Genomic DNA, 25,395 nt, shown 5'->3' on the forward strand with positions numbered 1-25,395 from the left:
CCATGGCAGATGCTGCAATTTGAATTCAGTAAATGTCTGGAATTAGGAATCTAATGACAACCTGAATCAATTGTCAATTGTTGGAAAAAGCCATCAGGTTCACTAATGTCCTTTAGGGAAGGAAACTGCCATCCTTACCTGTCTGGCCCACATGTGACTCCAGACCCACAGCAATATGGTTGACTCTTAACTGCCCTCTGGGCAAATAGGAATGGGCAATAAATGCTGCCTAGCCAGCGATGCCCTCATCTCGTGAATGAATAAAAAAAATTACAAAGTGCAAAAAGATTTTGGGGGAAATATGTAATACAATTTTCAAAATAACCTGAAATGGTTGAAGTAATATTTTTAAAGATAATTATTATCTGTTATTGTTAACACTTGCTCTAAAATGTTGGCAAACTATATGAAAGAGCTCATCCCTTCAAAGCTGGGTGGAAATGTGATTTGGACAGGCTGAGTGAGTGGGCAAATGTATGACAAATACAGTATAACATGCATAAATGTGAGGTTATCCATCTTGGCAGCATAAACAGAAATGTCTGTCAGTTGAGAGAGGGGTATATTCGACAAGACCTGGCTGTCCTCGTGCACCAGTTGCTGAAAGTAAGCATGCAGATGCAGCAGGTGGTAAAGAAGGCAAACTATATGTTAGGCTTCATAGTGAGAAGATTCAAGCATCGGAACAAGGATATCTTGCTGCAATTATACAGGGTATTGATGAGGCCACACCTGAAATATCATGTGCACTTTTGTTTTCGGTACCTGAGGAAAGATGTTCTTGCTATAGAGAGAGTGCAGCAAAGGTTTATTAAATTAATTTCTGGGATGGTAGGGCTGACATATAAGGAGAAATTGAGTTGGTTAGGATTGTATTCACTGGAGTTTAGAAGAATGAGGGAGTATCTCATAGAAACCTATAAAATTCTAACAGGACTAAGCAAGTTAAATGCAGGAAGAATGTTCCTGATGGCGGGGGAGTCTAGAATTCGGGGTCATAGTTTAAGGATAAGGGATAAACCTTTTAGGAAAGATGAAGAGAAACTTCTTCACCTAGAGAGTGGTGAGCTGTAAAATTTACTACTACAGAAAGTGGTTGTGGCCAACATATCGTGTTTCAAGAAGGAGGTAGATTATAGCTATTGTCTAAAGGGGTATGGAAGGGAGGGCGGGATTAGGGTATTTTGTCGGATTAGCAGCCATTATCATATAGAATGGCAGAGCAGGCTCAAAGGGTCAAATGGCCTACTTTGATCCTATCATCTATGTTTCTATCTTCATGTTTAATATCCACAGTAGGCACCATGCTGATTGTGCTGAACCAGCCCAAGCTTGCAAATCTCAGAACACCATATCCAGCATTACATAGATCATGGAATCCCTACAGTGTGGAAACAGGCCCATGTGACCTAAACATTTCCTAATATTTACTAAATAATCGTGAATGTGCTATGAATTATACGTTGTGCAAAAAACAACGCAGATAGGTTATACATAAACTGGGGATCACGAATATAACCTACATAGATTTGTGCATGATTAACAAATTGAACTTAGTTGGGGTAAAACTCAATCACAATAGTATCTATGCCCTGCAACAGCAATCAAAGTTAAATGGGTCTGTATTAAAGTTATGTGAAAAGGTAAGCACTTTAAAAAAAAAGTAATCAAAAATAAAAACTGTAAGATGCTTTATCTTTTTGGAGCTGGGATTCTGTTGTGTCTTGTTTGATACATATTTGCCCTGCATTTCATCAGAAAGCAACAGGAGGTTTTAGTGTTTTTTGCTTTTAAGAATGATGCCACTTCTTGTGAATGTGTCATTGTTCAATTTTTCACTGACTCAGTGTCATGCTTGCTCCAGTAAAGTATAACAGGAAATAAGACATGTATTTATTTGGTTATTTTATCATTCACAAATGCCTGAAAACATATCACATAATTATTTTGAAGTTCAGTGACTAATGTGAACAAGGAGGGCAGCTATTTTGTCCACACAAAGAACCAAAGGCAGTAATGAGGTGAATGACTGGTTAATCTATTTCTGTTGGTGTTGAGATATTCATGTTTGAATTAACTACATCATATTCCTTTGGATGTGGTGTTAAACCAAGCCCCCAGAACACACAAACAGATGTCACATAATATGATTTAATAGCACATTCAAAGAAAGCGTAGCACTTCTAACAATGTGGCTGTCTCTCAACAATGTGCTGGAGAATTAGCCTAGATTATTAAACTTAAACCATCAATATTCTGTTCTAGAGATTAAACCACTATCAACAGAAAAAAAACAACAAAGAAGGAAGTATATGCTATCTTCCCCTGCCACCCCAGCCACCATATACGAACCTCAATATTGTTACCATAAAAATACTCCTTAGAGCTACAATTTCATGCACTCTCAGGGTCTCTAATGCTTGATTTTGGCAAGTTAGATCATATATTTGTTATTGACTAGTGGCTCAGTAGTTTTGTATTGGTAATTAAAATTTATTTCACTTGTATTAATATAACATTTTGATCCCAGATTCAGCAAGGAAAATCATCCCAATTCATCTTAAATTCTGTCTCTCTATTTACTTCTCATTTTTCATCAGGGCTCAAATCATGAATTCTAGTGCAACTGGTCCTGACACTCATCTCCCATCTACACTAACATTTTATTAATGCTAGTTGTTTTAATATGGCTCATAAAAATTTTCATGAACACACCAACTCAAAACAGCCTTAGGCAAAAATCCCTTTGCTCTGTTGCAAGCTGTCTTTATGAAATTGCACCAAAGGGAAATATTTGCCTTATGAATACATATTAGGATTATTTGATGGGAAATATAGTTAACGACAGAAAATGTGGTGTTATCTTTTTCAGAATGTCCAATCACAAATCAAAAGTTGATTAGATTATTGAAGCTGGCATGCATTTGAATTTTTAAAAAATGTATTATATTAAGATTGAACACCTTGTAAATGGTGACTTTTAATTGCAGTAATAATAACTAACCTTCAAGAGTAATATAGAAATAAAAGTGAAAACTATCTAGCCAAAAAAATGTTTTTTAACCATGTTAATGCATTAAAAAGTTCATTTTTGAAGATTTTGTTTATTTAAAAAATGCATGCATAAATGACACCACACCACCAAATGTACACAGATTTATAGATTGTGCCATTTTTGTTGAAGCTAATGAGTCAAAAACAGAATAATGTTTTACTCTGGTATATCAGCCTCTAAAACCATTTTGTTCAATGAGGTACTTAGTCTTTATAATTAGACCCAGAAGGGAGCAATATCTTGTTCATGGGCCATGGTGATTATTAAGTCCATTTATGCAATTAAAAATTTTGCGATATTAATTGTTTTGAGAAATTGTGCATTTTCCTCTTTGACCATATTGCTGAACAAGCAGTAATCCCATTCATGACAACTGTTGCACCTATAAGCCATAACTCTCAGGAAATTAATTAATTCAGAACAGCATAACTGAATTTAAATATAAATGATCTGTTGTGCAAACAGGCTGATAGACATTTTACTTAAACAGCAACGTGAAAAGTTATATTATTTCAATATATTGAACTTCTAAAATATCATGCTTTGTATCTTTTACACTTTAAGATATGTTAATGCATATATCTTAGTAGTCAGTTTACAATACAATTAAATATTCCCCAAGGAACCTCAAGATACGTACAATGACTGTCAAATGGCAATTGCAGTGTTTTTCCCTGTGGCTTTAGATCTAATACAGAAAACAGTGATAATCCAAAATTCATATATCATCAGGCTTTGTACAATGTATTCTTTAGTAATTAAGCAGCACAGAATCTTATCAAATAAACATGCTTTTATTAAAATTCTATTCATTTGTTGAAATTAGAACAAACAGATATATTGTGAACTAGACAGTAACATTAATCATGCACATACAAAATTTTACTTGCAAACAATGAAAACAGCGTACATTTTTCAAGATTTTGTGTTGGTATTTCACTTTGCAATTTTGTTTCAAAAGCTTACTGCATTTAGAATAAAATACTTGCAAGCGTAAAGGTCCAAATAGTATAGCAATGACATTTAAACAGTGAATGATTTTCTCCATGTATCCTTTTAATGGTATTGCCTACTTGGTTACAAGAAATGGTTTTATCATTCCAAAAAAATTGCAAATACAATAAAGAGGCCAAAAAAATCTCCTACATCCTACTGCAACAATCTGTACACAGTCAATAGTGTAAGGGTTCAATGTATTGAATATAAATGTTACATTAATTATAACCTTGTGAAGCGAAAGGTGCACAGAGACCCTGCAAATGCTGGAATTTTTTGAGGATACACTGCAGTTTGAATAAGCAAATATATCTATGAACACCTAAATGAGACAAATTTTCTGTCTATATCCATTTTAAAAAATCATATTTCCAAGTCTAAACCTTCAAATCTAAATAAGATCATAGCTGATTCATTAGAGGAAACTGCTATGTTAAAATATGAACCATACAGAGATTTTTAAAATATATGTTTCCTTCCTGTAATCTTAAATGTCTTTGGGCTGGTCTGAGGGAATTCATGTATTTTGTTAAGAATCATAATCTCCAGTTAAACGTAAATTAAGGTTTGCTTTTTTAGTGTGCAAACAGTTTGACAATCATATTTAGGAGTCAGCTTACCTTCACAATAATACATCATGTGGTATAATGAAATAACTTCCAGAATCCAAGCAACTGAATTCATTTTCTATTGTTTCCTTTCTAATTGCATTCATAGCAGATGACTTAGAAATATACTAAAAAGGATGTTGATTGTTTTGTAAATATTGATCTTGAAATACATTTTAATGCCATTTTTGGTACGACAAGTTGTTTTCTCAAAACTCATCAAGCATAAAAGAAAGGAAATAACTGTAATTCAGGTTAAATTCCACAGAGTTGTTTACAATACCTATCATCCCACATTTCTAATCATTTCAGCATAACAAACTATGTATACAAATATGTCCAAAATTCATATTTACTGAGAGTTTTCGGTTCACAACATCCTCAGTTATTTGAATTAGATAAACCACTGCAAAAGTGTTGGATTTTCTTGTTTGCAATAAACTGAGGTGATGAAAATGGTCTGGGGAGGATGTCTCCAGGTGCAGAAATTTAAAATAGGATTCAATTTCAAGCATTCTATTGCAATATATCCATAAATCTGCCAGAATTTCATCCCACATGCTCTGTTCAGCATGATAGATCCAGAACACACATTTAAGTAAGCTATCCTATTAATTGACTGATTGGCACCAATTTTAACTGCACTAAGAAGCAGGAAGGCAATGGGTCAAGATTGCAGTTCAACAATTCTTGCCTGGAATCATAGAATCCCTACAGTGTGGAAGCAGGTTGAGTCATTTTGTGATCTTGCTCATACTTATGTTCTGCCATGGAGTTGCAGGCATGAAACATAGGAGTCCCATTGCAGTTTGCCAGTTCAGGTGGATGGGAAAATCAGTCCACTGCAACATTGATCTGATTGACAAGCATTTGAGACAGATGTATTCCAGACTGGCCTTGGATGATTTGGTAGCAGCACCAATAACATTTTTTGTTTGTCAGCCAAGGAAATGTATTCCTGCTCATTTTAGCCTCATGGAAAGGAAAATAATACAATTTCTGAACTGTTTTGTGAGTGACCTCCAGGGCCAGCTGCTGATTAGGCCACTCATCACCCAACTCAAGTGGGCAGAAGAAACATTGCACATGTCTGTTCATTCGTACATGGAAACTGCATTAAAGTTCTATGATTGAAAAAGGGCACTAATTTTCATACTTTAATGGACTTCCTGCCTTATTCTATAGGTCCCTGATAAAATGGTGGTGGTCAAGCCGAGAGCAGGACTCAGGTAACAAGGGCATTAATGGCCATTACCACCAATTTCCTGCCAGGCAGCCCAAGTTAAAATTGGCCACATTATAATAGAAAGAGTACTACATTTACAGCATGGAATTTGTGCGATAGAACCAATCATCAGCAAATGGAATTACACTGAAAACAGAAAATCATTTTTTTTTAATCATGCAAAATAAACTGCCTTAGGAGTCCACAAATTTCACCACCATTCTGTCAATACCTCACTTTAAATGCTATACAAGTAAGGGATTTCAAGCAAGCAAGATATGTTGTGATTAATAGATCTTTCCCCCAGGATGACACCACATTGGTACAACATGAATCCTCAATGGCTTGAATGATAACCCTTAGAATCAAACTCATGACCTTCTTAAAAGTTAATCTATTATTTTCTTAGTTAGTGGATTTTACCTATTGCATTAATTACTGATTTCTTCCACAGCTATGCTTGCTGTAGCCATGAAGTTAAGATGCCTACGTTCAATGTGAACTCATAGTAATACTCCTCTAATAGATTTACATAAAGTACGGTATTGATGCGTGGGACAAATCTTCTATCTCTATTGTGAAGTCCCCTACTATCATATGGTGCTTGATGCAGACAATTTCTCAAAATTAACTCAATAAAGGCATGCAAATGAGTTTCATAGAACATGAAGGAAAGAAATATTGAATCTTATAATTCTAAATTTCACATTAGAGGGTAATTTATTATGCAACATGTTAATTCGTTCAAAGGACTGCATTATGCATAATAAAGGTAGGTTTATCACCCATATTTCCTGGAGGCTTAGTTCAGCAGTTCATCTGGACTATTTGTGGAGGCAAGGCATTTCCTCCGAGTGAAAAAAGTAAACCAGTCAGTTGGCACTGGACTTTGAGTTCAAAAGCATATGTCTGACAGTAGAGGATCTGTCTCTCATGTGGAAGGAAATATAAAGGAACCTAAAGATGAATACTATTCTTTTGCCACATAAGTGAGAGTGATAGGTATAAAGTTTGAAAATATGTATTTGCCTGCTTACTCCAGTACTTGAATACTTTGCCAAAATGAAGGTCAACAATTTTCAGCCTTAGAGCTGTTATTGAGAGAAAATAATCTACAAAGAGGGATTAAAAAAGAAAGAAGTCATTGCCAGACTTTATTTCAAAATGTTTAACTGTACAAATGGTTTATAGAACTTTTATGTCAAAAGCAACATAAAATGTGCAGAAGAGTTTAACAAAAGCTACTGTGAAGCTTTGTATCAGAATAAATTTTTTTCAAAAATGTTTTAAAAATTAAAATTTTAACCATGGAAACAATTTAAATATGGTAATTTAGGCAAACACTTTCATCTATTGCATATTAATCCATGTCATGGGAAGGTTAATTCCATGCGTTAGCTATCGTTCAACTTTCCTTTTTACAGAAATGCAGAGATGAGAGGCACTTGTGCAGATTGAAATTCACTGCAGCCCAAAGATTCTCTCTTTTAAATACTTACTGCATTTAACCTACAAACTTTCAAATCTGCAATACATAAACCTTTGAGCTTTAAGAAGATGCTGATAACCACAGGTATTAAGATTTAAGTTGGAAGTGAATATGATCACATAAATATTTCTTCTCTTCTGATGATATATCTGGACTGCTTTACCACATTATGCCTTTTTCACAGCTGTTTAAAAGATTGTTATGATGCCTGGGAGCGAAAATCTTTTCGATTTATTTCTTGTGTCCGGGTTCCAGTGACTGTTGTCTTGCTGTTTTCTGAGCTGTTTTCATTGCTTTGATGGTTTGTGTGTCTGAGGCCAGGTGATTTTTCTCGGCTGCAAAAGGCATAAGTTATAAGAAGAGTTAGAATTGTATCAATCACAAAAGAAACTTACTTTTAAGGCTGATGACACTTCCTTAGAGATCAATGAGTTCCATCGCGCAGTTAACTATTAAGTAGACAGGCAGACATACTGGAAAGACACTTCACATCATATACACTAAAACCTCAACTAGATCACACAGAAACTTACATTTTGCAATGTAGTCAAATAATTTGTACAATTGATACTTTAGGCTCAAAACTTTGTCCTGATCATTACAAATTTTGGTTAATTGAAACTGTATGTATGTGGTAGTCACAAACCAGGATACACTGTAAGTTGAAGTTTGGGAATTGAACAAGAACTAGCTGCAGTAAGATTAGGAATTGGAATGATTGTGGTAGTGGAAAGTAGTGAAGTCATAACCTTGAATCGAAAAGGTGAATTGTGCTAAAGCCAATTAGATGCAGCACAGAAAAAAATAATAACTGTAGTGTAAATCCTTAAAATATTGTAGTACAGGGGGATAGAAAATGTGTTGTACTGTTATAAGATGATCTTACCCAATCTGATCATAAAATGTCATTGAGAGTAGCCAAAAGAAATTTGTGTCACTAAAAAAATCACACTTCCAAGCTGATTTCTGAAAAGGGATAAACAAAGTAACTGTTGCTCATTAAAAGTGCCAATTTTTCTCATTTACCATTTCCTTTACCAATGTTGTGTTGTTATAAAATTTCTTATTTCCCTTTTGATTGTCATGCACCACTGAAAATTAGCTAGATATTGTTTCAGCGGCGGGAGTCCAGGAGGAAGCATGAGGGCAGCCTGGGAAGGTGAGCTTTTCGATTATAAAAGTCTTACCTCGCGTGACTCCATTTTTGGAGTAAGCGAGGTAATATATTTGGGCGGTTGCTTTACCCAAAACACTACCTAGGTAGTGTCTCCCACCCATCCTCCTCCTCTAACCAAAAAAAAAGGTTCTGAGTGCTGATTTGGTAAGGCTACTAGTATTTTTTTTAAATTTGTCTGTTTGGGAATTCAGAACAGTGGGAATGGATGTTAGGGCAGTTGTATGCTTCTCCTGTAGAATGTGGGAGGTAAGGGTCACCACTAGTGTCCCCATTGACTTCATCTGCGGGAAGTGCACCCAACTCCAGCTCCTCGGAATCCGTGTTAGGGAACTGGAGCTGGAGCTGGAGCTCGATGAACTTCGGATCATTCGGGAGGCTGAGGGGGTAATTGAGAGGAGTTACGGGGAGGTAGTCACACCTCAGGTACAGGAAAAAAGTAGATGGGTTACAGGCAGGAGACGGAAAGGGAACAGGCAGACAGTGCAGGGATCCCCTGTGGCCATTCCCCTCAAAAACAAGTATACCGTTTTAGATACTGTTGGGGGGGACGACCTACCAGGGGTAAGCCATGGGGTACAGGTCTCTGGCACAGAGTCTGTCCCTGTTGCTCAGAAGGGAAGGGGGGAGAGGAGGAGAGCATTAGTCATTGGGGACTCCATAGTTAGGGGGACAGATAGGAGATTCTGTGGGAACGAGAGAGACTCGCGGTTGGTGTGTTGCCTCCCAGGTGCCAGGATCCGTGATGTCTCGGATCGTGTTTTCGGGATCCTTAAGGGGGAGGGGGAGCAGCCCCAAGTCGTGGTCCACATAGGCACCAACGACATAGGTAGGAAAAGGGATGGGGACGTAAGGCAGAAATTCAAGGAGCTAGGGTGGAAGCTTAGAGCTAGAACAAACAGAGTTGTTATCTCTGGTTTGTTACCCGTGCCACGTGCTAGCGAGGCAAGGAATAGGGAGAGAGAGCAGTTGAACACGTGGCTACAGGGATGGTGCAGGAGAGAGGGATTCAGATACCTGGATAATTGGGGCTCATTCTGGGGTAGGTGGGACCTCTACAAACGGGATGGTCTACACCTGAACCAGAGGGGTACCAATATCCTGGGGGGAAAATTTGCTAATGCTCTTCGGGAGGGTTTAAACTAATTCAACAGAGGGGTGGGAACCTGAATTGTAGCTCCAGTGTACAGGAGGTTGAGAGTAGTGAGGTCATAAATAAGGTTTCAAGGTCGCAGGAGTGTACCCGGCAGGCAGGAAGGTGGTTTGAAGTGTGTCTACTTCAATGCCAGGAGCATCCGGAATAAGGTGGGTGAACTTGCAGCATGAGTTGGTACCTGGGACTTCGATGTTGTGGCCATTTTGGAGACATGGATAGAGCAGGGACAGGAATGGTTCCGGGGTTTAGATGTTTCAGTAAGATCAGGGAAGGTGGTAAAAGAGGGGGAGGTGTGGCATTGTTAGTCAAGGACAGTATTATGGTGGCAGAAAGGACGTTTGATGACAACTCGTCTACTGAGGTAGTATGGGCTGAGGTTAGAACCAGGAAAGGAGAGGTCACCCTGTTGGGAGTTTTCTATAGGCCCCCGAAAAGTTCCAGAGATGCAGAGGAAAAGATTGCAAAGATGATTCTGGATAGTAGTGAAAGTAACAGGGTAGTTGTTATGGGGGACTTTAACTTTCCAAATATTGACTGGAAACGCTATAGTTCGAGTACTTCAGATGGATCAGTTTTTGTCCAATGTGTGCAGGACGGTTTCCTGACACAGTATGTAGATAGGCCAACAAGAGGCGAGGCCACATTGGATTTGGTACTGGGTAATGAACCAGGCCAGGTGTTAGATTTGGAGGTAGGTGAGCACTTTGGTGATAGTGACCACAATTCGGTTCCGTTTACTTTAGCGATGGAAAGGGATCGGTATATAACGCAGGGCAAGAGTTATAGCTGGGGGAAAGGCAATTATGAGGTGATGAGGCAAGATTTAGGATGCATAGGATGGAGAAGGAAACTGCAGGGGCTGGGCACAATTGAAATGTGGAGCTTGTTCAAGGAACAGCTACTGCGTGTCCTTGAGAAGTATGTACCTGCCAGGCAGGGAGGAAGTGGTCGAGGGAGGGAACCGTGGTTTACTAAAGAAGTTGAATCTCTTGTCAAGAGGAAGAAGGAGGCTTATGTAGAGATGAGGCGTGAAGGCTTAGTTAGGGCGCTTGAGAGTTACAAGTTAGCCAGGAAGGACCTAAAGAGAGAGCTAAGAAGAGCCAGGAGGGGACATGAGAAGTCTTTAGCAGGTAGGATGAAGGAAAACCCTAAAGCTTTCTATAGGTATGTCAGGAATAAAAGAATAACTAGAGTAAGATTGGGGCCGGTCAAGGACAGTAGTGGGAAGTTGTGCGTGGAGTCCGAAGAGATAGGAGAGGTGCTAAATGAATATTTTTTGTCAGTATTCACGCAGGAAAAAGACAATGTAGTCGAGGAGAATACTGAGATACAGTCTATTAGACTAGACGGGATTGAGGTTCATAAGGAGGAGGTGTTAGCAATTCTGGAAGGTGTGAAAATAGATAAGTCCCCTGGGCCGGATGGGATTTATCCTAGGATTCTCTGGGAAGCTAGAGAGGAGATTGCAGAGCCTTTGGCTTTGATCTTTATGTCGTCATTGTCTTCAGGAATAGTGCCAGAAGACTGGAGACTAGCAAATGTTGTCCCCTTGTTCAAGAAGGGGAGTAGAGACAACCCTGGTAATTATAGACCAGTGAGCCTTACTTCGGTTGTGGGTAAAGTGTTGGAAAGGATTATAAGAGATAGGATTTATAATCATCTAGAAAGGAATAATTTGATGAGGGATAGTCAACACGGTTTTGTGAAGGATAGGTCGTGCCTCACAAACCTTATTGAGTTCTTCGAGAAGGTGACCAAACAGGTGGATGAGGGTAAAGCGGTTGATGTGGTGTATTTGGATTTCAGTAAAGCGTTTGATAAGATTCTCCATGGTAGGCTATTGCAGAAAATACGGAGGCATGGGATTGAGGGTGATTTAGCGGTTTGGATCAGAAATTGGCTAGCTGTAAGAAGACAGAGGGTGGTGGTTGATGGGAAATGTTCATCCTGGAGTTCAGTTACTAGTGGTGTACCTCAAGGATCTGTTTTGGGGCCACTGCTGTTTGTCATTTTTATAAATGACCTGGATGAGGACGTAGAAGGATGGGTTAGTAAATTTGCGGATGACACCAAAGTCGGTGGAGTTGTGGATAGTGCGGAAGGATGTTGCAGGTTACAGAGGGACATAGATAAGCTGCAGAGCTGGGCTGAGAGGTGGCAAATGGAGTTTAATGCGGAAAAGTGTGAGGTGATTCACTTTGGAAGGAGTAACAGGAATACAGAGTACTGGGCTAATGGTAAGATTCTTGGTAGTGTGGATGAGCAGAAAGATCTCGGTGTCCATGTGCATAGATCACTGAAAGTTGCCACCCAGGTTGATAGCGTTGTTAAGAAGGCGTACAGTATGCTAGGTTTTATTGGTAGAGGGATTGAGTTTCGGAGCCATGAGGTCATGTTGCAGCTGTACAAAACTCTGGTGCGGCCGCACTTGGAGTATTGCGTACAGTTCTGGTCACCGCATTATAGGAAGGATGTGGAAGCATTGGAAAGGGTGCAGAGGAGATTTACCAGGATGTTGCCTGGTATGGAGGGAAGGTCTTATGAGGAAAGGCTGAGGGTCTTGAGGCTGTTTTCGTTAGAGAGAAGAAGGTTAAGAGGTGACTTGATAGAGACATACAAGATGATCAGAGGATTAGATAGGGTGGACAGTGGGAGCCTTTTTCCTCGGATGGTGATGGCTAGCACGAGGGGACATAGCTTTAAATTGAGGGGTGATAGATATAGGACAGATGTCAGAGGTAGGTTCTTTACTCAGAGATTAGTAAGGACGTGGAATGCCCTGCCTGCAAAAATAGTAGACTCGCCCACTTTAAGGGCATTTAAATGGTCATTGGATAAACATATGGATGATAATGGAATAGTTTAGGTTAGATGGGCTTCAGATTGGTTTCACAGGTTGGCGCAACATCGAGGGCCAAAGGGCCTGTACTGCGCTGTAATGTTCTATGTTCTATGTTCTATGTTCTAGATATGAAATCATACAGGTGGATGGGTTATCATATACCAGGGACTTTTCTAAAATATTGGTTGGGACAATTCTTATGGTGCTATTGATATTGTCTTGATATTGGTATGTCAAAATGCATCTTGCCTGGCCCCAGACAACTCTCATTAACAGCCAAGAATTTAAGGCTGCACTGTGAGCACAATCTGGATGTCAGTGGATGATTTATCTAATAGTTTGCTTTTTCCCTCCTCCTATGTACGTTGTCTTACGTCCAGCACCATTCTTCAGTGACCTTCTGCTAAATGCATTTCACGAAAGGAGTTACAAGGAAGTCATTTCTCTCCATTGTCATTTCCAAACATGTGGCTTCCACTTAATCTAGAGGCACAGTTTAGACCAGAAATTTGTTGGGTTGGGAACCATAATTCAGATAGCATAAATAAGAAATTATGTTCCCTAATAATAGAATAGTAATTCTCACATAGTTTTCAATGAAATACAAGAACCTCAAGAACTTTTCTCATTGTCAGATACCTTTCCAAGAGTCACCTTCAGGTTCAACTTCGATTTAGCAAATTATATGTCTTGTAACTTTTCTAAAGAAATGGCACTATGATTAGTTAGAGTCAGTAGCCTTTTACCACATAGAATCATACAAAATTATATAAAATGTACAGCACAGAGGCAGAGCATTCAGCCTAACAGATCTCTGCTGGTTTTATGCTTGACCCCTCTTCATCTAACTCTATCAGAATAACCTTATATAACATCCTGTTCTTGTGGCAATGATTTTTGCATTCTAATCTTTCTCTGGATAAAGAAGTTTCTCCTGAATTCCTTGTTGGATTTATTTGTAACTATTATATATCTATGGCATAGTTTTGGATTTCCAACCACTGGAATTCTGTGTCTATCCTATCGAATCTATTTGTAAAATTCTGACATACATCTACTTTAAATTATTAAGACAATTATAAATTCACAGGTACCTTTTAAAATAATAACTTCAACTGAATCAGTTCATAATTCTGTTTTGAGTTTCACTACCTGGTACAAGATTTTCCAGGCACCCTTACTTTTTGTAGAAAGGTTTATTCAACAGACATAAACATAATTTTAAAACCATATTAAAAAGTGTCAGATAAGAATGATGTAGAAAATAGCTCACATTAAAATAATATGAAAGTTCAGCAAACATCAGTAGCATTGAAATCATTATTCAAAGTACTCTACTGCAAAACGGTGATTCAGTCAACATATTGATTATGCTGCATTTGACAACATAACTATTGAAAAGGAATTTTGTAGCAGCCTCTCATAGAAATTGTCTATGACTAAGTTATTAGAGAAATTGTGCAATATGACTGACAAAACATCACCTAGAATTTATAAGTAAAAATTTCAAACAACCTCTGAAAAGTCTGATTATTGACTTAGTAACCTCATCCACATGATTTATTTTTGTATCCTATGATTTACCATTGCAATATGTTTCACTTTAGACCTAATTTATAAAACATTTGTTATTGATAGATAATTCTCAATGGCAAGTGAGTACAATGGAATACAGTGTATAATTTCAGCAAAAATGACCAATATCTGGAGAGAAAACAAAAGAAGATTCTCACCAAATTCTTAGAGGAAAAGATTCACTAAGTTAATCTCTAATGAAATAACTGAAACTTGAATCCAAATCCTTGGTTGCTACAACAAAATATTGTTGTAGACATTTAGGTAAACTTCTTTATAGAACTTGCTACAGATCTTATTTATGCTCCTATGTTATCTTTTGGGTCAAAAATCAGGTGGAATTTTAAATCAAATAAAATAAGGAATTGATTTTGGTTAGTTGGTTGTTATTGACTATCAAGTTTTCCTTCATGTCAAATGAATAAGGCTGGTTTTGGATTGTCATACATTGGCGCCAATCAGCATTGTTAATTGAACAAATCATTGTGCAGTAGATCTTTTGATAGTGAGAACTGACTGGGAAGTTGAAACTTCCAAATGGGTAATTGATTGACATCTGGAAACCTCTGATCATGTATCCAGATCTGATTTAGAGTTGGAGACTTTACAACGTTCCGACTCACCTACTTTAGAGTTAACTAGGAAAAGTTAGAGGGATTAAAGCCTGCTCTCATTTGTAGCTAAACTGTTCTAACTCTTGGCAACTACCATCCTGCTGACTACCCACTCCATCTCTGGAGGTGACTTCCCACGGTCAATCCGATCACACCCTCCATGACCACTTCAGATACATGACACCCTCTGGCCTCACACAGACACCTGGCACACCCAACACACCTTGTCACTGAGTCCCCGGGATCACTCCAGGCTTAACATCCACCCCCAATCTGCCCCCTGAACTGTCCTCCTTGGATATCTGATAACTACAAACCTGACCCTCTCCAGCTTCAACCTCCCTTTGGTCCCCACGATCCTCTTCCTTAACAGAATCCCTGCTAACAGCCCCCAACTTCACCCTCCAGTTCCCACAATGCACCCCATGACTGGGCCCACCCCAAACTGACCTACTCTAACCCCTTACTTGTCACTCTACACCTGCCCAACCATCAACCACCACACTCCGAGCCCACCTAGCAACGTACTACCCTACCCATCTGCCACCTGGCCTTTCAACTACCTTTCATATCCTTACCTTCTAACAGTAGCAATCAAAGTAGCTTTCAGACATTTGGATCATGGAGTACGGGAGTTACTGCTCACTGCAATGCCTGGGGCAGCTCCTGGCCTGTGCGTTCAGGCAGAAAGTTCTCGAAAGGTATCTGGGCAACTTTAGGCCTGATCTGGGTCAGAAATGGGGATGTCAACCCAGATCAGATTATTCGGGCCAATATTTTTGATATTCTTCCATGGGATTTGGGGATTGCTGGTGAAGCCTGCATTTATTGCCCATCTATAATTCTTACTAGGCCTTTGCAGACGGCAGTTAAGAGTCAACCACATTGCTTTGAGTCTGGAGTCATACAAAAGCCTGTCCAGGTGAGGTTGAAGATTTCCTTCCCTAAATGATATTAGTGAACCAGCTGGGTTTTTACAACAACTGATGATAGTTTCATGGCAACTAATACCAAAACTAACTGAATATTCCAGATTTATTAATTAAATTACACCACACTGTGGTGGAATTTGAACCTGCATCCCACAGCATTAGCCTGAGCCATTGGATTATTAGTATAATGAGCTTACTACACTGCTGCCACCTCCCCTTTGCCTGTAGGTACCTTGAAATACAAGTCCAGATGGAGTTGTGACACTACCTACATAAAATGTTTAAGTAAAAAAAAGCTGCAGAAGTCTTTAGCATGTTATTTTCTCCCACATCTGCTCTTGGGGCGAAACCTTACTGAAACAAGGAGAAATGGTAAGAGACCTACCCTACCTTATTTCAGCAAAGCCAGTTAAACAACGTGGTGTTATTCAATCAAGATGATAGTAATCTCACCTAGCATAAACCACAGCTAATTAGAGGCGAGCAGGTTTTATGTTCAGCAGTGCCACTAGGGAGGATGTGGCAACTGCCAGAGGGAGAGGCACTGGCAGCCCAGGATTGTATGGCTTGCCAGACGTTTGGTGGAGGGATTTTGCAGTGTTGCTCTGGGGTTTTGGCAGTAAGGACAGGCATGTAGCTGTCAGGACTATCCCACCACCCCACTTCCTGATGTCTCGTTCCTGAATTAGACACTGAATGTCATTGACCGAGCTCCTCTCCCCACCTGGAGGTGACAAGCTGTTGTACGTGCTGCATGGTAACAAACCTAGTTACAGCTGGATTAATACCAGCTGTGGTGGAATAAGCCTCCTAAGTCATTATTTGTTAACCGCTTAAAGGCCAGAATTGCCAGCAGGGCCTTCCGTTATATCTTAATCTGGCAGAGGGGTTAAAATGGCAGGTTACAACATGATTATTCCTCCCCAGTTAAATGTCCTTACCTTCTCTAAGCTCAACCACCAGAGAAAGGTGAAGATGTTGCCACTGGTCTTGTAGGCACTCATCCTGTTCATCACCACCTGCTAGATCTGGTGTATGCTGTTTTTCTTTGGAGGGTTCCTTTAACTGCCAAAAGAGGCAATCACCCTTGCTCCACGCAACAGGAGAGCTCCCCCTAGCTTTCTAACAGGGTGCTTTGGAGTTGATCTGTACCTTGCTTTGGAGGCAAACTCTGTTTGCTGCTTCCATCGTTACTTTGCTATTGTTTTTTCCAGGTACTTCTTTTACCCATGCAACCTTAAAGTATTGAGAAAGGCAGAAGAAAGAACTGTTCCCTTTTTCAGCCACAAATCTTTATGAGGCTTCTTCCCTGTAATTGTGGAATTAAGCCCTTTAAGAGCTGATGACATATCAGATACTCTGCATCATCCTCTTGCAAGCTCCCAATGTCAGGAGAAATTAAAGTTTGAACTTTGGCTGCAATAGAAAATGTGGAGAGTTCCTGTAAGATCTAAAAGGATGAGTTTTGAGCAATTGCATTGAGAATATTAAGCTCACAATGTTCCAGGAAAAGGACTAGAGATTTCAACCTATTATGGTTGATAATCATAGTCCCTTCACACTAGTTTTATGGGCACCATCATGAAAACTTCTGTTGAAATGAATACATTGGCTCATGGTTATATTTCAATTTAAATAATAGTCTATTCCATCAGTGAGTCAAAATGCTCAGATAATTCTTTATTTCAGGTACAGCGTATGAAAGGAAACATCAAAACACTTAACAGAATAGTTCAGTCATTGTATTGCACTGAAGTAGTTCTGTGAAAGAGCTCATATTTTATAAACGAATTTAAATGTTGCTCTTGACATTGAGTTAGTATCAAAACACTGTCATAGTTCTCTGACTTACCACTGCAGCTATTGTTATCTGACCTAATGCAAGAAATTAAACCCTCATTCTTTGTCAAAGAATTGATTTGCAAAAGCTGGCATTTGTTATCATTCATTAATTTCTTCTGAGAAGGTGGCATCTGCCAACTATTCATAGCTTGGTAAATATACCAATGCCTCACATATGATTGGTGGCACAATAACAGATATAGGAAGTCTGGCTCTCGGGCCTGCTAATCTCTTCAAGATGCCTTATTTCATCTTTTACCACTTGAAACCACTCAGATATGTGAAATAAGGCCATATTATTCATTTTTGATTGATTTCACAACTGCCATTGGTCCAGCAGCTTGAACTTAGATTCCTTGTCACCCTCAGTGCATCAGTACAGTCTTTTGTTATAGCACAGTATGGAGCTGGAGGAACACAGAAGGCCAGGCAGCATCAGAGGAGCAGGAAAGCTGACGTTTCAGGTTGGGACCCTTCTTCAGAAAATCAGACCCATTCCCCATTTTCTGAAGAAGGGTCCTGACCCGAAACATCAGCTTTCCTGCTCCTCTGATGCTGCCTGGCCTGCTGTGTTTCTCCAGCTCCACACTGTGTTATCTCTGACTCCAACATCGGCAGTTCTTACTATCTCTGAGTGAGTTACAGACCTTTGTTATATTCCCTTTTATATGGCTCCAGTCCTGCTGGAGTCTTCTGAAATGTGTCAATTACATTTGACCTTTTGATCATTTTCCTTATTCAGCTCTTCTCAAAATTAAAAAAATATACTTGTTTGGTAGTGTTGAACCTCAGTACTGCTGAAAAAATACACATTTTTGTCAAGCCTTTTGTCTAGCACTCGTCAGGACATTTTTGTAAGAATACAAAATCATGGGGAAAACCAACACTCATACTGCACGAAAGCGGATTGCTAATTCATTGGCATGTGGATTCTGATTGACAGAGCTATTGACACGGACAACATACTTATTAATGCTGATTCACAGGTAGCAGCTAAGCTTTGTTAAAATTTTAAACTATGTAGGTTGACTCTCATCGACAGCGCAATGCCCTGAGAAAAGAACTGGTGAATGGTTGTCACTGATTTTGTTGAGTTATAGAGTCATGAAATCATAGAACCATACAGCACGGAAACAGACCCTTTGGTCCAACCAGTTCATGGAACATAAAACAGTACAGCACAGTACAGGCCCTTCAGCCCACGATGTTGTGCCAACCTATTATCCTACTAAGGTCAATCTACCCTGCATACCCTACATTTTACTATCCTCCATGTGCCTATCCAAGAGTCGTTTAAAAGTCTCTAAAGTATCTGAGTCCACTACCACTGCCAGCAGCGCATTCCACACGCCAACCATAAACCCAAACTAAACTTGTCCCACCTGCCTGCGCTTGGCCCATATCCCTCCAAACCTTTCCTACTCATGTACTTATCCAAATGTCTTTTAAACATTGTTTAAACTGTACCAACATCCACCACTTCCTGTGGAAGTTCACTCCATACATGAACCACTCTCTGTACAAAAAAATTGCCCCTCATGTCTTTTTTAAATCTTCTCCTCTCACCTTAAAAATATGCCCCCTAGTCTTGAAATCCCCTGCTGTAGGGAAAAGACACCTATATCTCTCATGATTTTTTAAACTTCTATAAGGTCACTTCTCAAGCTTTGATGCTCCAGTGAAAGAAGTCCCAGACTATCCAGCCTCTCCTTGTAACTCAAACCTTCCATTCCCGCCAACATCCTGGTAAATCTCTTCTGAACCCCCAGCTTAATAATATCCTTCCTATAACAGGGAGACTAGGACTCCAGAAGGGGCCTCACCAATGTCCTGTACAACCTCAACATAACATCCCAACTCCCATACTCAAGGGTCTCAACAATGAAGGCAAGCATGCTAAATGTTTTTCTAACCACCCTATCTATAAGTGATGCAAATTTCAAAGACTTATGTACCTGAATCCCTAGGTCTCTCTGTTCTACAACACAATCCAAGGCCCGACTTTTAACTGTATAAGTCTATAAGAGTTGCAGTAGATTTAGTGTGTGTATGTGTCCTTTCTGCAAAATACAAGGCCCTTGAATTAGAGCCATAGAGTCATACAACATGTAAACAGACCCTTCGATCCAACTCGTCCATGCCAACCAAGTTTTCCAAACTAAACTAGTCCCACTTGTCTGCGTTTGGCCCATATCCCTCTAAACCTTTCCTATTTAAGTACCTGTCCAAATGTCTTTAAAATATTGTAACTGTTCCTGCATCTACCACTTCATCTGGCAGTTTATTCCACCTACGAATCACCCTCTGTGTGAAAAGTTGTTCCTCAGATCCAGTCTTTGGGACACATACGCTACATGCCTGGTATCACACTGGCACTGAAATTCGTATACCACATTTTTTGCATGTGATAAGCAGAACGTCACTTTGGCTTGACAACAGCATCCTGTGAGTGGCAAATACCACTTCTGTTGCTACTGCATATAGCAATGTGAAACAGCCAGCTTCTCAAATCTGAAACAAATGCAGAATGCTGGAGAAACTCAGCAGGTCAGGCAGCATCTGTGGAGAGAGAAGTAGTGAATGTTTCAACTCTGGTAAAACTCTTCTTCAGAAATCGGAGTTTATTTCAAATTTCCAGCATGTGCAGTATTTTGCTTTCATTCTTGGTCCACTGAGGTATTTTCTCATTTGCCTATTTTTAAATATCCATATCATCTCTGCATATTTGCCTGTCATGTAATTGGATATGTTTCAGACTAAGGGGACATAGTTTAATTCCACATAGTAGTTTCATTGTTAACCAGTTTTGCCATTTATTATAGGAGTATGTTTGTTTACAATAAAGCAGTTACTTTTGAATTTATTGAAGTAACCTGGTGATAGTTTCTTTTGATCTGGATATCAGTAATAAATAGAAACAAACTGACCATTTTCGTGGTTAAATGAAACATGTAAACTTCTGGTATGGCTCATTGAGTAGTGGGGCTTGATTACCAGTGCATTCCTCCCATCAGAGTCATAACAATGGTTTCAAATAAGATATTCCTATGCATTTGCTGCCTGTGTCCTTCTAGAGGCTGTGGATTTGAAAGATGCTGTCAAGATAGCCTTGGTAAGTTGCTGCAGTACATCTTGTAGAAGCAGAGTGTTAGTGATGAAGGAAGTGAATGACAAAAGTAGCGGATTGATTGCCAATCAAGCATGCTGGGTTAGGGTTAGGATTGGTCGGGTTTGGTGTGACTCTTCTTCAGAACTCTGAGGTTTGAGGAACAGGTGAAACTGGTCGCTTTAACCTCGGTTGCTTTAAGCTTCCCGAGTGTTGTTGAAGCTGCACTCATTCAGGTAAATGGAGAATGTATTGTCACAGCCTTGACCTTATCTTGTAGATGGTGAGCAGGCTTTGGTGAGTCAGCAGATAAGTTACTTGCTGCATAATTTCAAGACTTAGCCCTGCACTTGTAACAACAGTATTTAAATGGCTGACACAGAACATTTTCTGGTTAATAGTAGCCCTCACAATGTTAAAAGTAGGGCAACATTGATGGTAATGTCATTGAATGTCAAGGGAAGATGGTTATGTTATGTTATGACTCACTGAGGTAGCACACTGGAAATTGAGCCTCTCTCTTCCTGGAGTTATCAAAAAAGTTAAACATTTTGTGAAGTATGAAAAGTTCCCCAATTTACCTGACTCAGAGCCAGATTGATAGAAATCATAGACCAGGTTTCCGCATGAACAAGAATCTCTAGTAATTAGTTTCTAGCTATAGAAAAATAGTTATAAACTGTCAGCATATAATACTAATTAAAACTCTAAACGCCTTCTGAACTCCCCCTTGTACATAGAGAAATAGATAGGGTTAAATAGGCTATAAACAGAGGGAAAAATGGGAAAGACAGTTCAATAGTCATTGTTCCCAGGTACCATTGTTGAGATGATGATGAGATGATGGCCAGCATGTTACTTCAATCATCTTTCTCCAGATGCTTCCACTGGTTGGTAAGAGACACAAGGTGGTTGGTTCCCTTATAAAATATCTTCAAATTATTAGTTAAAATTTTCAGCTTACAACAACAGTTGCAAGAGAGATGACAGTGAGTTTTGACTGTAGATACTGTAGAAAACAGACAGACTGCTCCTAAGCTGGGGAAGAACTGAACACTTGTCTCTCTCTCCCTTTGTAACTTGTTCCCAGCTCCAAGCTGTACCTGAGAACTAATGGCACAGTTATTGGCTGGCAAAAATGTTTCTGTCATTGATAACTGGTCACTAGTCCATACAGCAATGCAGCATCTTGTTGCAATCAAAAGTTGCAGCTGACACCGCCTCAGCTCCAAACTGCCGACAACCTCAACTTCAATTACTGCTTGTTCCAACAGTTGTTTACAATGCTTGTCATGGGTGCCAGGTTACCTTCTTTTCAAAACTGCAGCCACTCTTTCATCCACTGGTTTTAAAACAGATCTTTCTCAATTCAGTCATTTTTTTTGAAAAAGCACAACATAAAAAGACACCAAACAAAAACCAAAAGAACTGCGGATGCTGTAAGTCAGGAACAAAAACAAAGTTGCTGGAAAAGCTCAGCAGGTCTGGCAGCATCTGTGAAGGAGAAAACAGAGTTAACGTTTCAGGTCCAATGACCCTTCCGCAGAACTGATGGTGGCTGGGAAAATGTCAGTTTATATGCAGAAAATAAGGAGGTGGGTGGGGTAGAGAGTAAACAATAGGATAGAGCCCAAAGAGAGAGAAAGGCAGTTGGACAGACAAAGGAGTTGCTAACAATCAGGCTGGGAGGGTGAGTAGTTGTTAATGGGGACTTTTAGTGACTAACAACAGGGGGTGTGTAATGGCAGGCTATGTGGTAACAAGACACCATCCTTGCAGCTAGATTCTCTCTTGCTGGAGTTGGTCAGTGCCTAGCACTCGTGTGACACAAGTATTACTTGCAACTTACCAGCTCATATCTAAATCTTGTCCCAACCTTGCAGTACTTGGACACAGAGTGCTTCAGACCACAGCAGTAACATATGCCACTCGACATTGTACAAATATCAGCAATCATCCCCACTTTTGACCTTATGATTGAAGTCAAGTCAGTGGTAAAGCATAAGAACAAGTTTGGGCCTTAGACACTACCCTGAGGAACTCCTATAAACATGACCTGGGTTTGAGATGGTTGACCTTCAACAGCCATTGCCATTGTCTGTTGTGCTATATATCACTCCAACTGGCTGAGAGTTCTTCCCAAAACCCCATTCCCAATGACTCCAGTTTTGGCAGATCTCATTGATTATCACCTCACCTGTGGGATTTAATTCTTTTGTCCATGTTTAGACCATGCCTATAATGAGGCAGGAGCTGAGTAGGCCTGGTGGAAACCAGTCTAAGTATCAATGAACAGGTTACTATTGACTAAGTGTCGCTTTATAGCACCTTTGATGACCCTTTCCATTGTTTTGCTGATGATCAATAGTAGACTGACGGTGGCGGGTAATTTTCTGAGTTAAACATTTGGGACAGGACGTACTTGGACAATTTTCCCTTTGTTGGGTAGATGCCAGTGTTGTAGCTGCACTGGAACACTTTGCAAGGGCTTATAGCCTTTGCAGTATCCAGTGCCTTTGCCATTTCCTAATATCATGTGAATTGAATTGAACTGGCTGAAGATGCTGGGGACCTCAGAAGAGGATGACTACCAAGTAGACAACCATCTACTTGGTTGTTCTGACTGAAGATGGTTGCAAATGCTTCAGCCTTGTCTTTTACACTAATATGCTGGACTTCCCTATCATTGAGGATGGTGATATTTGTGCAGTTCCTCCTCTTGTTAGTTGTTTAATTGTACAACACCATTCATGATTGATATGGCAGGACTGGAGATTTCATAAATTGCTTGTGGCAGTGTTTAGCTCTGTCTTTTTTGTGCTGCTTCCACTGTTTGGCATGCAAGCTGTCCTGTGTTTTACTTTCACCAGGTTGATGCTTAATTTTAGGTGTGTTTGGTGCTGTACCTGACATGCCCTCCTACAATCCTCATTGAACTAAGGTCTATCCTCCGGCTTCATGATAACTGTAAAATGAGGACATGCTAAGTGTTGAGGTTACAGGTTCTGGTTGAATATTAACTTTTCTGCTGATGATAGTCCACAGCATCTCCTGAATATTCAAGTTAGAGTTACTAGATATGCTAAAATCCATCTCATTTGGCATGGTGGTAATGCCATACAACATAATGGAGGGTATCGTAAGGATGTTACCTCCACAAAGAGTGTGCAGTAGACACTTGTAACAATACTGCCATAAACAGAAGCATCTACTACAGATACATTGTTGAGGATGAGGTCAAGATTTTTCCCACTTGATGGTTCCCTCATCACTGACATATGTACAGTCTCTCTTTACAATCATAATAACCTCTCAATACTGACATTAGTCAGGTACCCAAAACTGATAGAAATGTGTTATCATCCAGCACATTCTTAACAGTTATAACGAATACATACCTGAAGGTTGCTACTGTTGCTAAAGATTTTGTACTGGCCACATTATTTGTTTTGTAGTAATCCATGAATGTTCGAGCCAAGTTGTTTCCAAGTTTCATATCTATAGATTTGTAGTTAAAGAATTAAAACAATTATCTGTGTAGAAAGACAAGTATCTATGTAGAGAAATAAATGCATTGATACTGAACCTACAACCATTTCAAAACATATTATTTTCCCATTCCTTTCCAAATCAAACATGGCACCAAACATAGGTATGAGTAGAACTTTGATGAAATTTTAGTATGGACAACTAACTGGTATCTACTGAGTTCTATGAGTTTTAAAATCTGAAATGAGATACAGGTTGAATATGACAAAAATATTACTGGAAGTGAAAATAATCCAAGTTTAAAGAAATTTTTCTTTAAATATAATGATAATGCGGATTCCTAAATATTTGATCAAGATTTTTAACTAAAGCATAAATAGAACATGAAAATGATTACCAATGGAATATTTGTTATTTACAGTTTCTGTCATTGCAAAGTAAATACATAAATCTAAAAGAAAGTCTGTATAAGTAGATAAAGATTTTGTTTATTGTATGTTTTACTGTGCTTTTGAGACTATTGAATAATAAGATAATATTGGACTTCAGGGAATAAGTTATGATAAAAAAATACACAAATTAGGTCTGTTTTATCTCAAATTTAGAAGATTAAGGAGTGATCTGATCAAAGTCTTCAAGATATTAACAGAAAAAGACAGGATAGATGGATAAACTATTTTCACTGGTTGGGGATTCTAGCACTAGGGGGCAGAGGATTAGGGCCAGACCTTTCGGGAGAATTGTTATGAAGCACTTCTACACACAAAGGATGGTAGATATTTGGAACTCTATTCCACAAACAGAAATGGATGCAGGATCAGTTATTAATTTCAAATCTGCAATAGATACATTTTTAGTTAAGCAAAGGAAATAAGGGATATGGGCCAAAGGCACAGATCAGCCATGATCTCATGATCTCATTGAATAGTGGAACAGAGTCAAGGGGCTGAATGGACGACTCCTGTTCCTACATTAATGGATTTCAGTACAATAACCAATGAGCTTTTAATGTCACAATTTATAATGGATACACTAAAGTCAGAATAAGAGGAAGTATTTTAAAATCCAGTATTATTTGCAAAATAGACAGTGAGGTGGGGTTATGGAACTGTACAAAGTATGTGCGGATGAGGTGCAATTATCTATGTTAACTATGTGTTCTGATTCATAGAGATTGTTGGTAGACGAATGATGGGATGTGGAAGGTGAGCAATGTCTGATGCATAGGTGAAATTGGTAAGGTATAGCATTCAAAAAGGAATCCACTCACCTTGACCATTGTTGTGAGGTCG

At 39.2% G+C, this 25,395-nt stretch overlaps 1 protein-coding gene across 1 annotated transcript in view; it reads right to left on the reverse strand.

The window, feature by feature from the left end:
• Nucleotides 1-7,185: 7,185 nt before the first annotated feature.
• The window catches only part of agbl4 (AGBL carboxypeptidase 4), a 690,087-nt gene continuing 671,877 nt past the window's right edge, over nucleotides 7,186-25,395 (reverse strand). Inside the window, exons 12-13 of the mRNA XM_048602285.1 lie at nucleotides 24,013-24,112; nucleotides 7,186-7,708 (exon numbers count right to left, since the gene is read on the reverse strand). Of these exons, the coding sequence (XP_048458242.1) occupies nucleotides 7,573-7,708; nucleotides 24,013-24,112 (236 nt within the window). The 3' untranslated portion in view covers nucleotides 7,186-7,572. The remainder of the gene's footprint in view (nucleotides 7,709-24,012; nucleotides 24,113-25,395) is intronic.

Source organism: Rhincodon typus, chromosome 10 (assembly GCF_021869965.1).
Source record: "Rhincodon typus isolate 14 chromosome 10, sRhiTyp1.1, whole genome shotgun sequence".
Taxonomy (NCBI): domain Eukaryota; kingdom Metazoa; phylum Chordata; class Chondrichthyes; order Orectolobiformes; family Rhincodontidae; genus Rhincodon; species Rhincodon typus.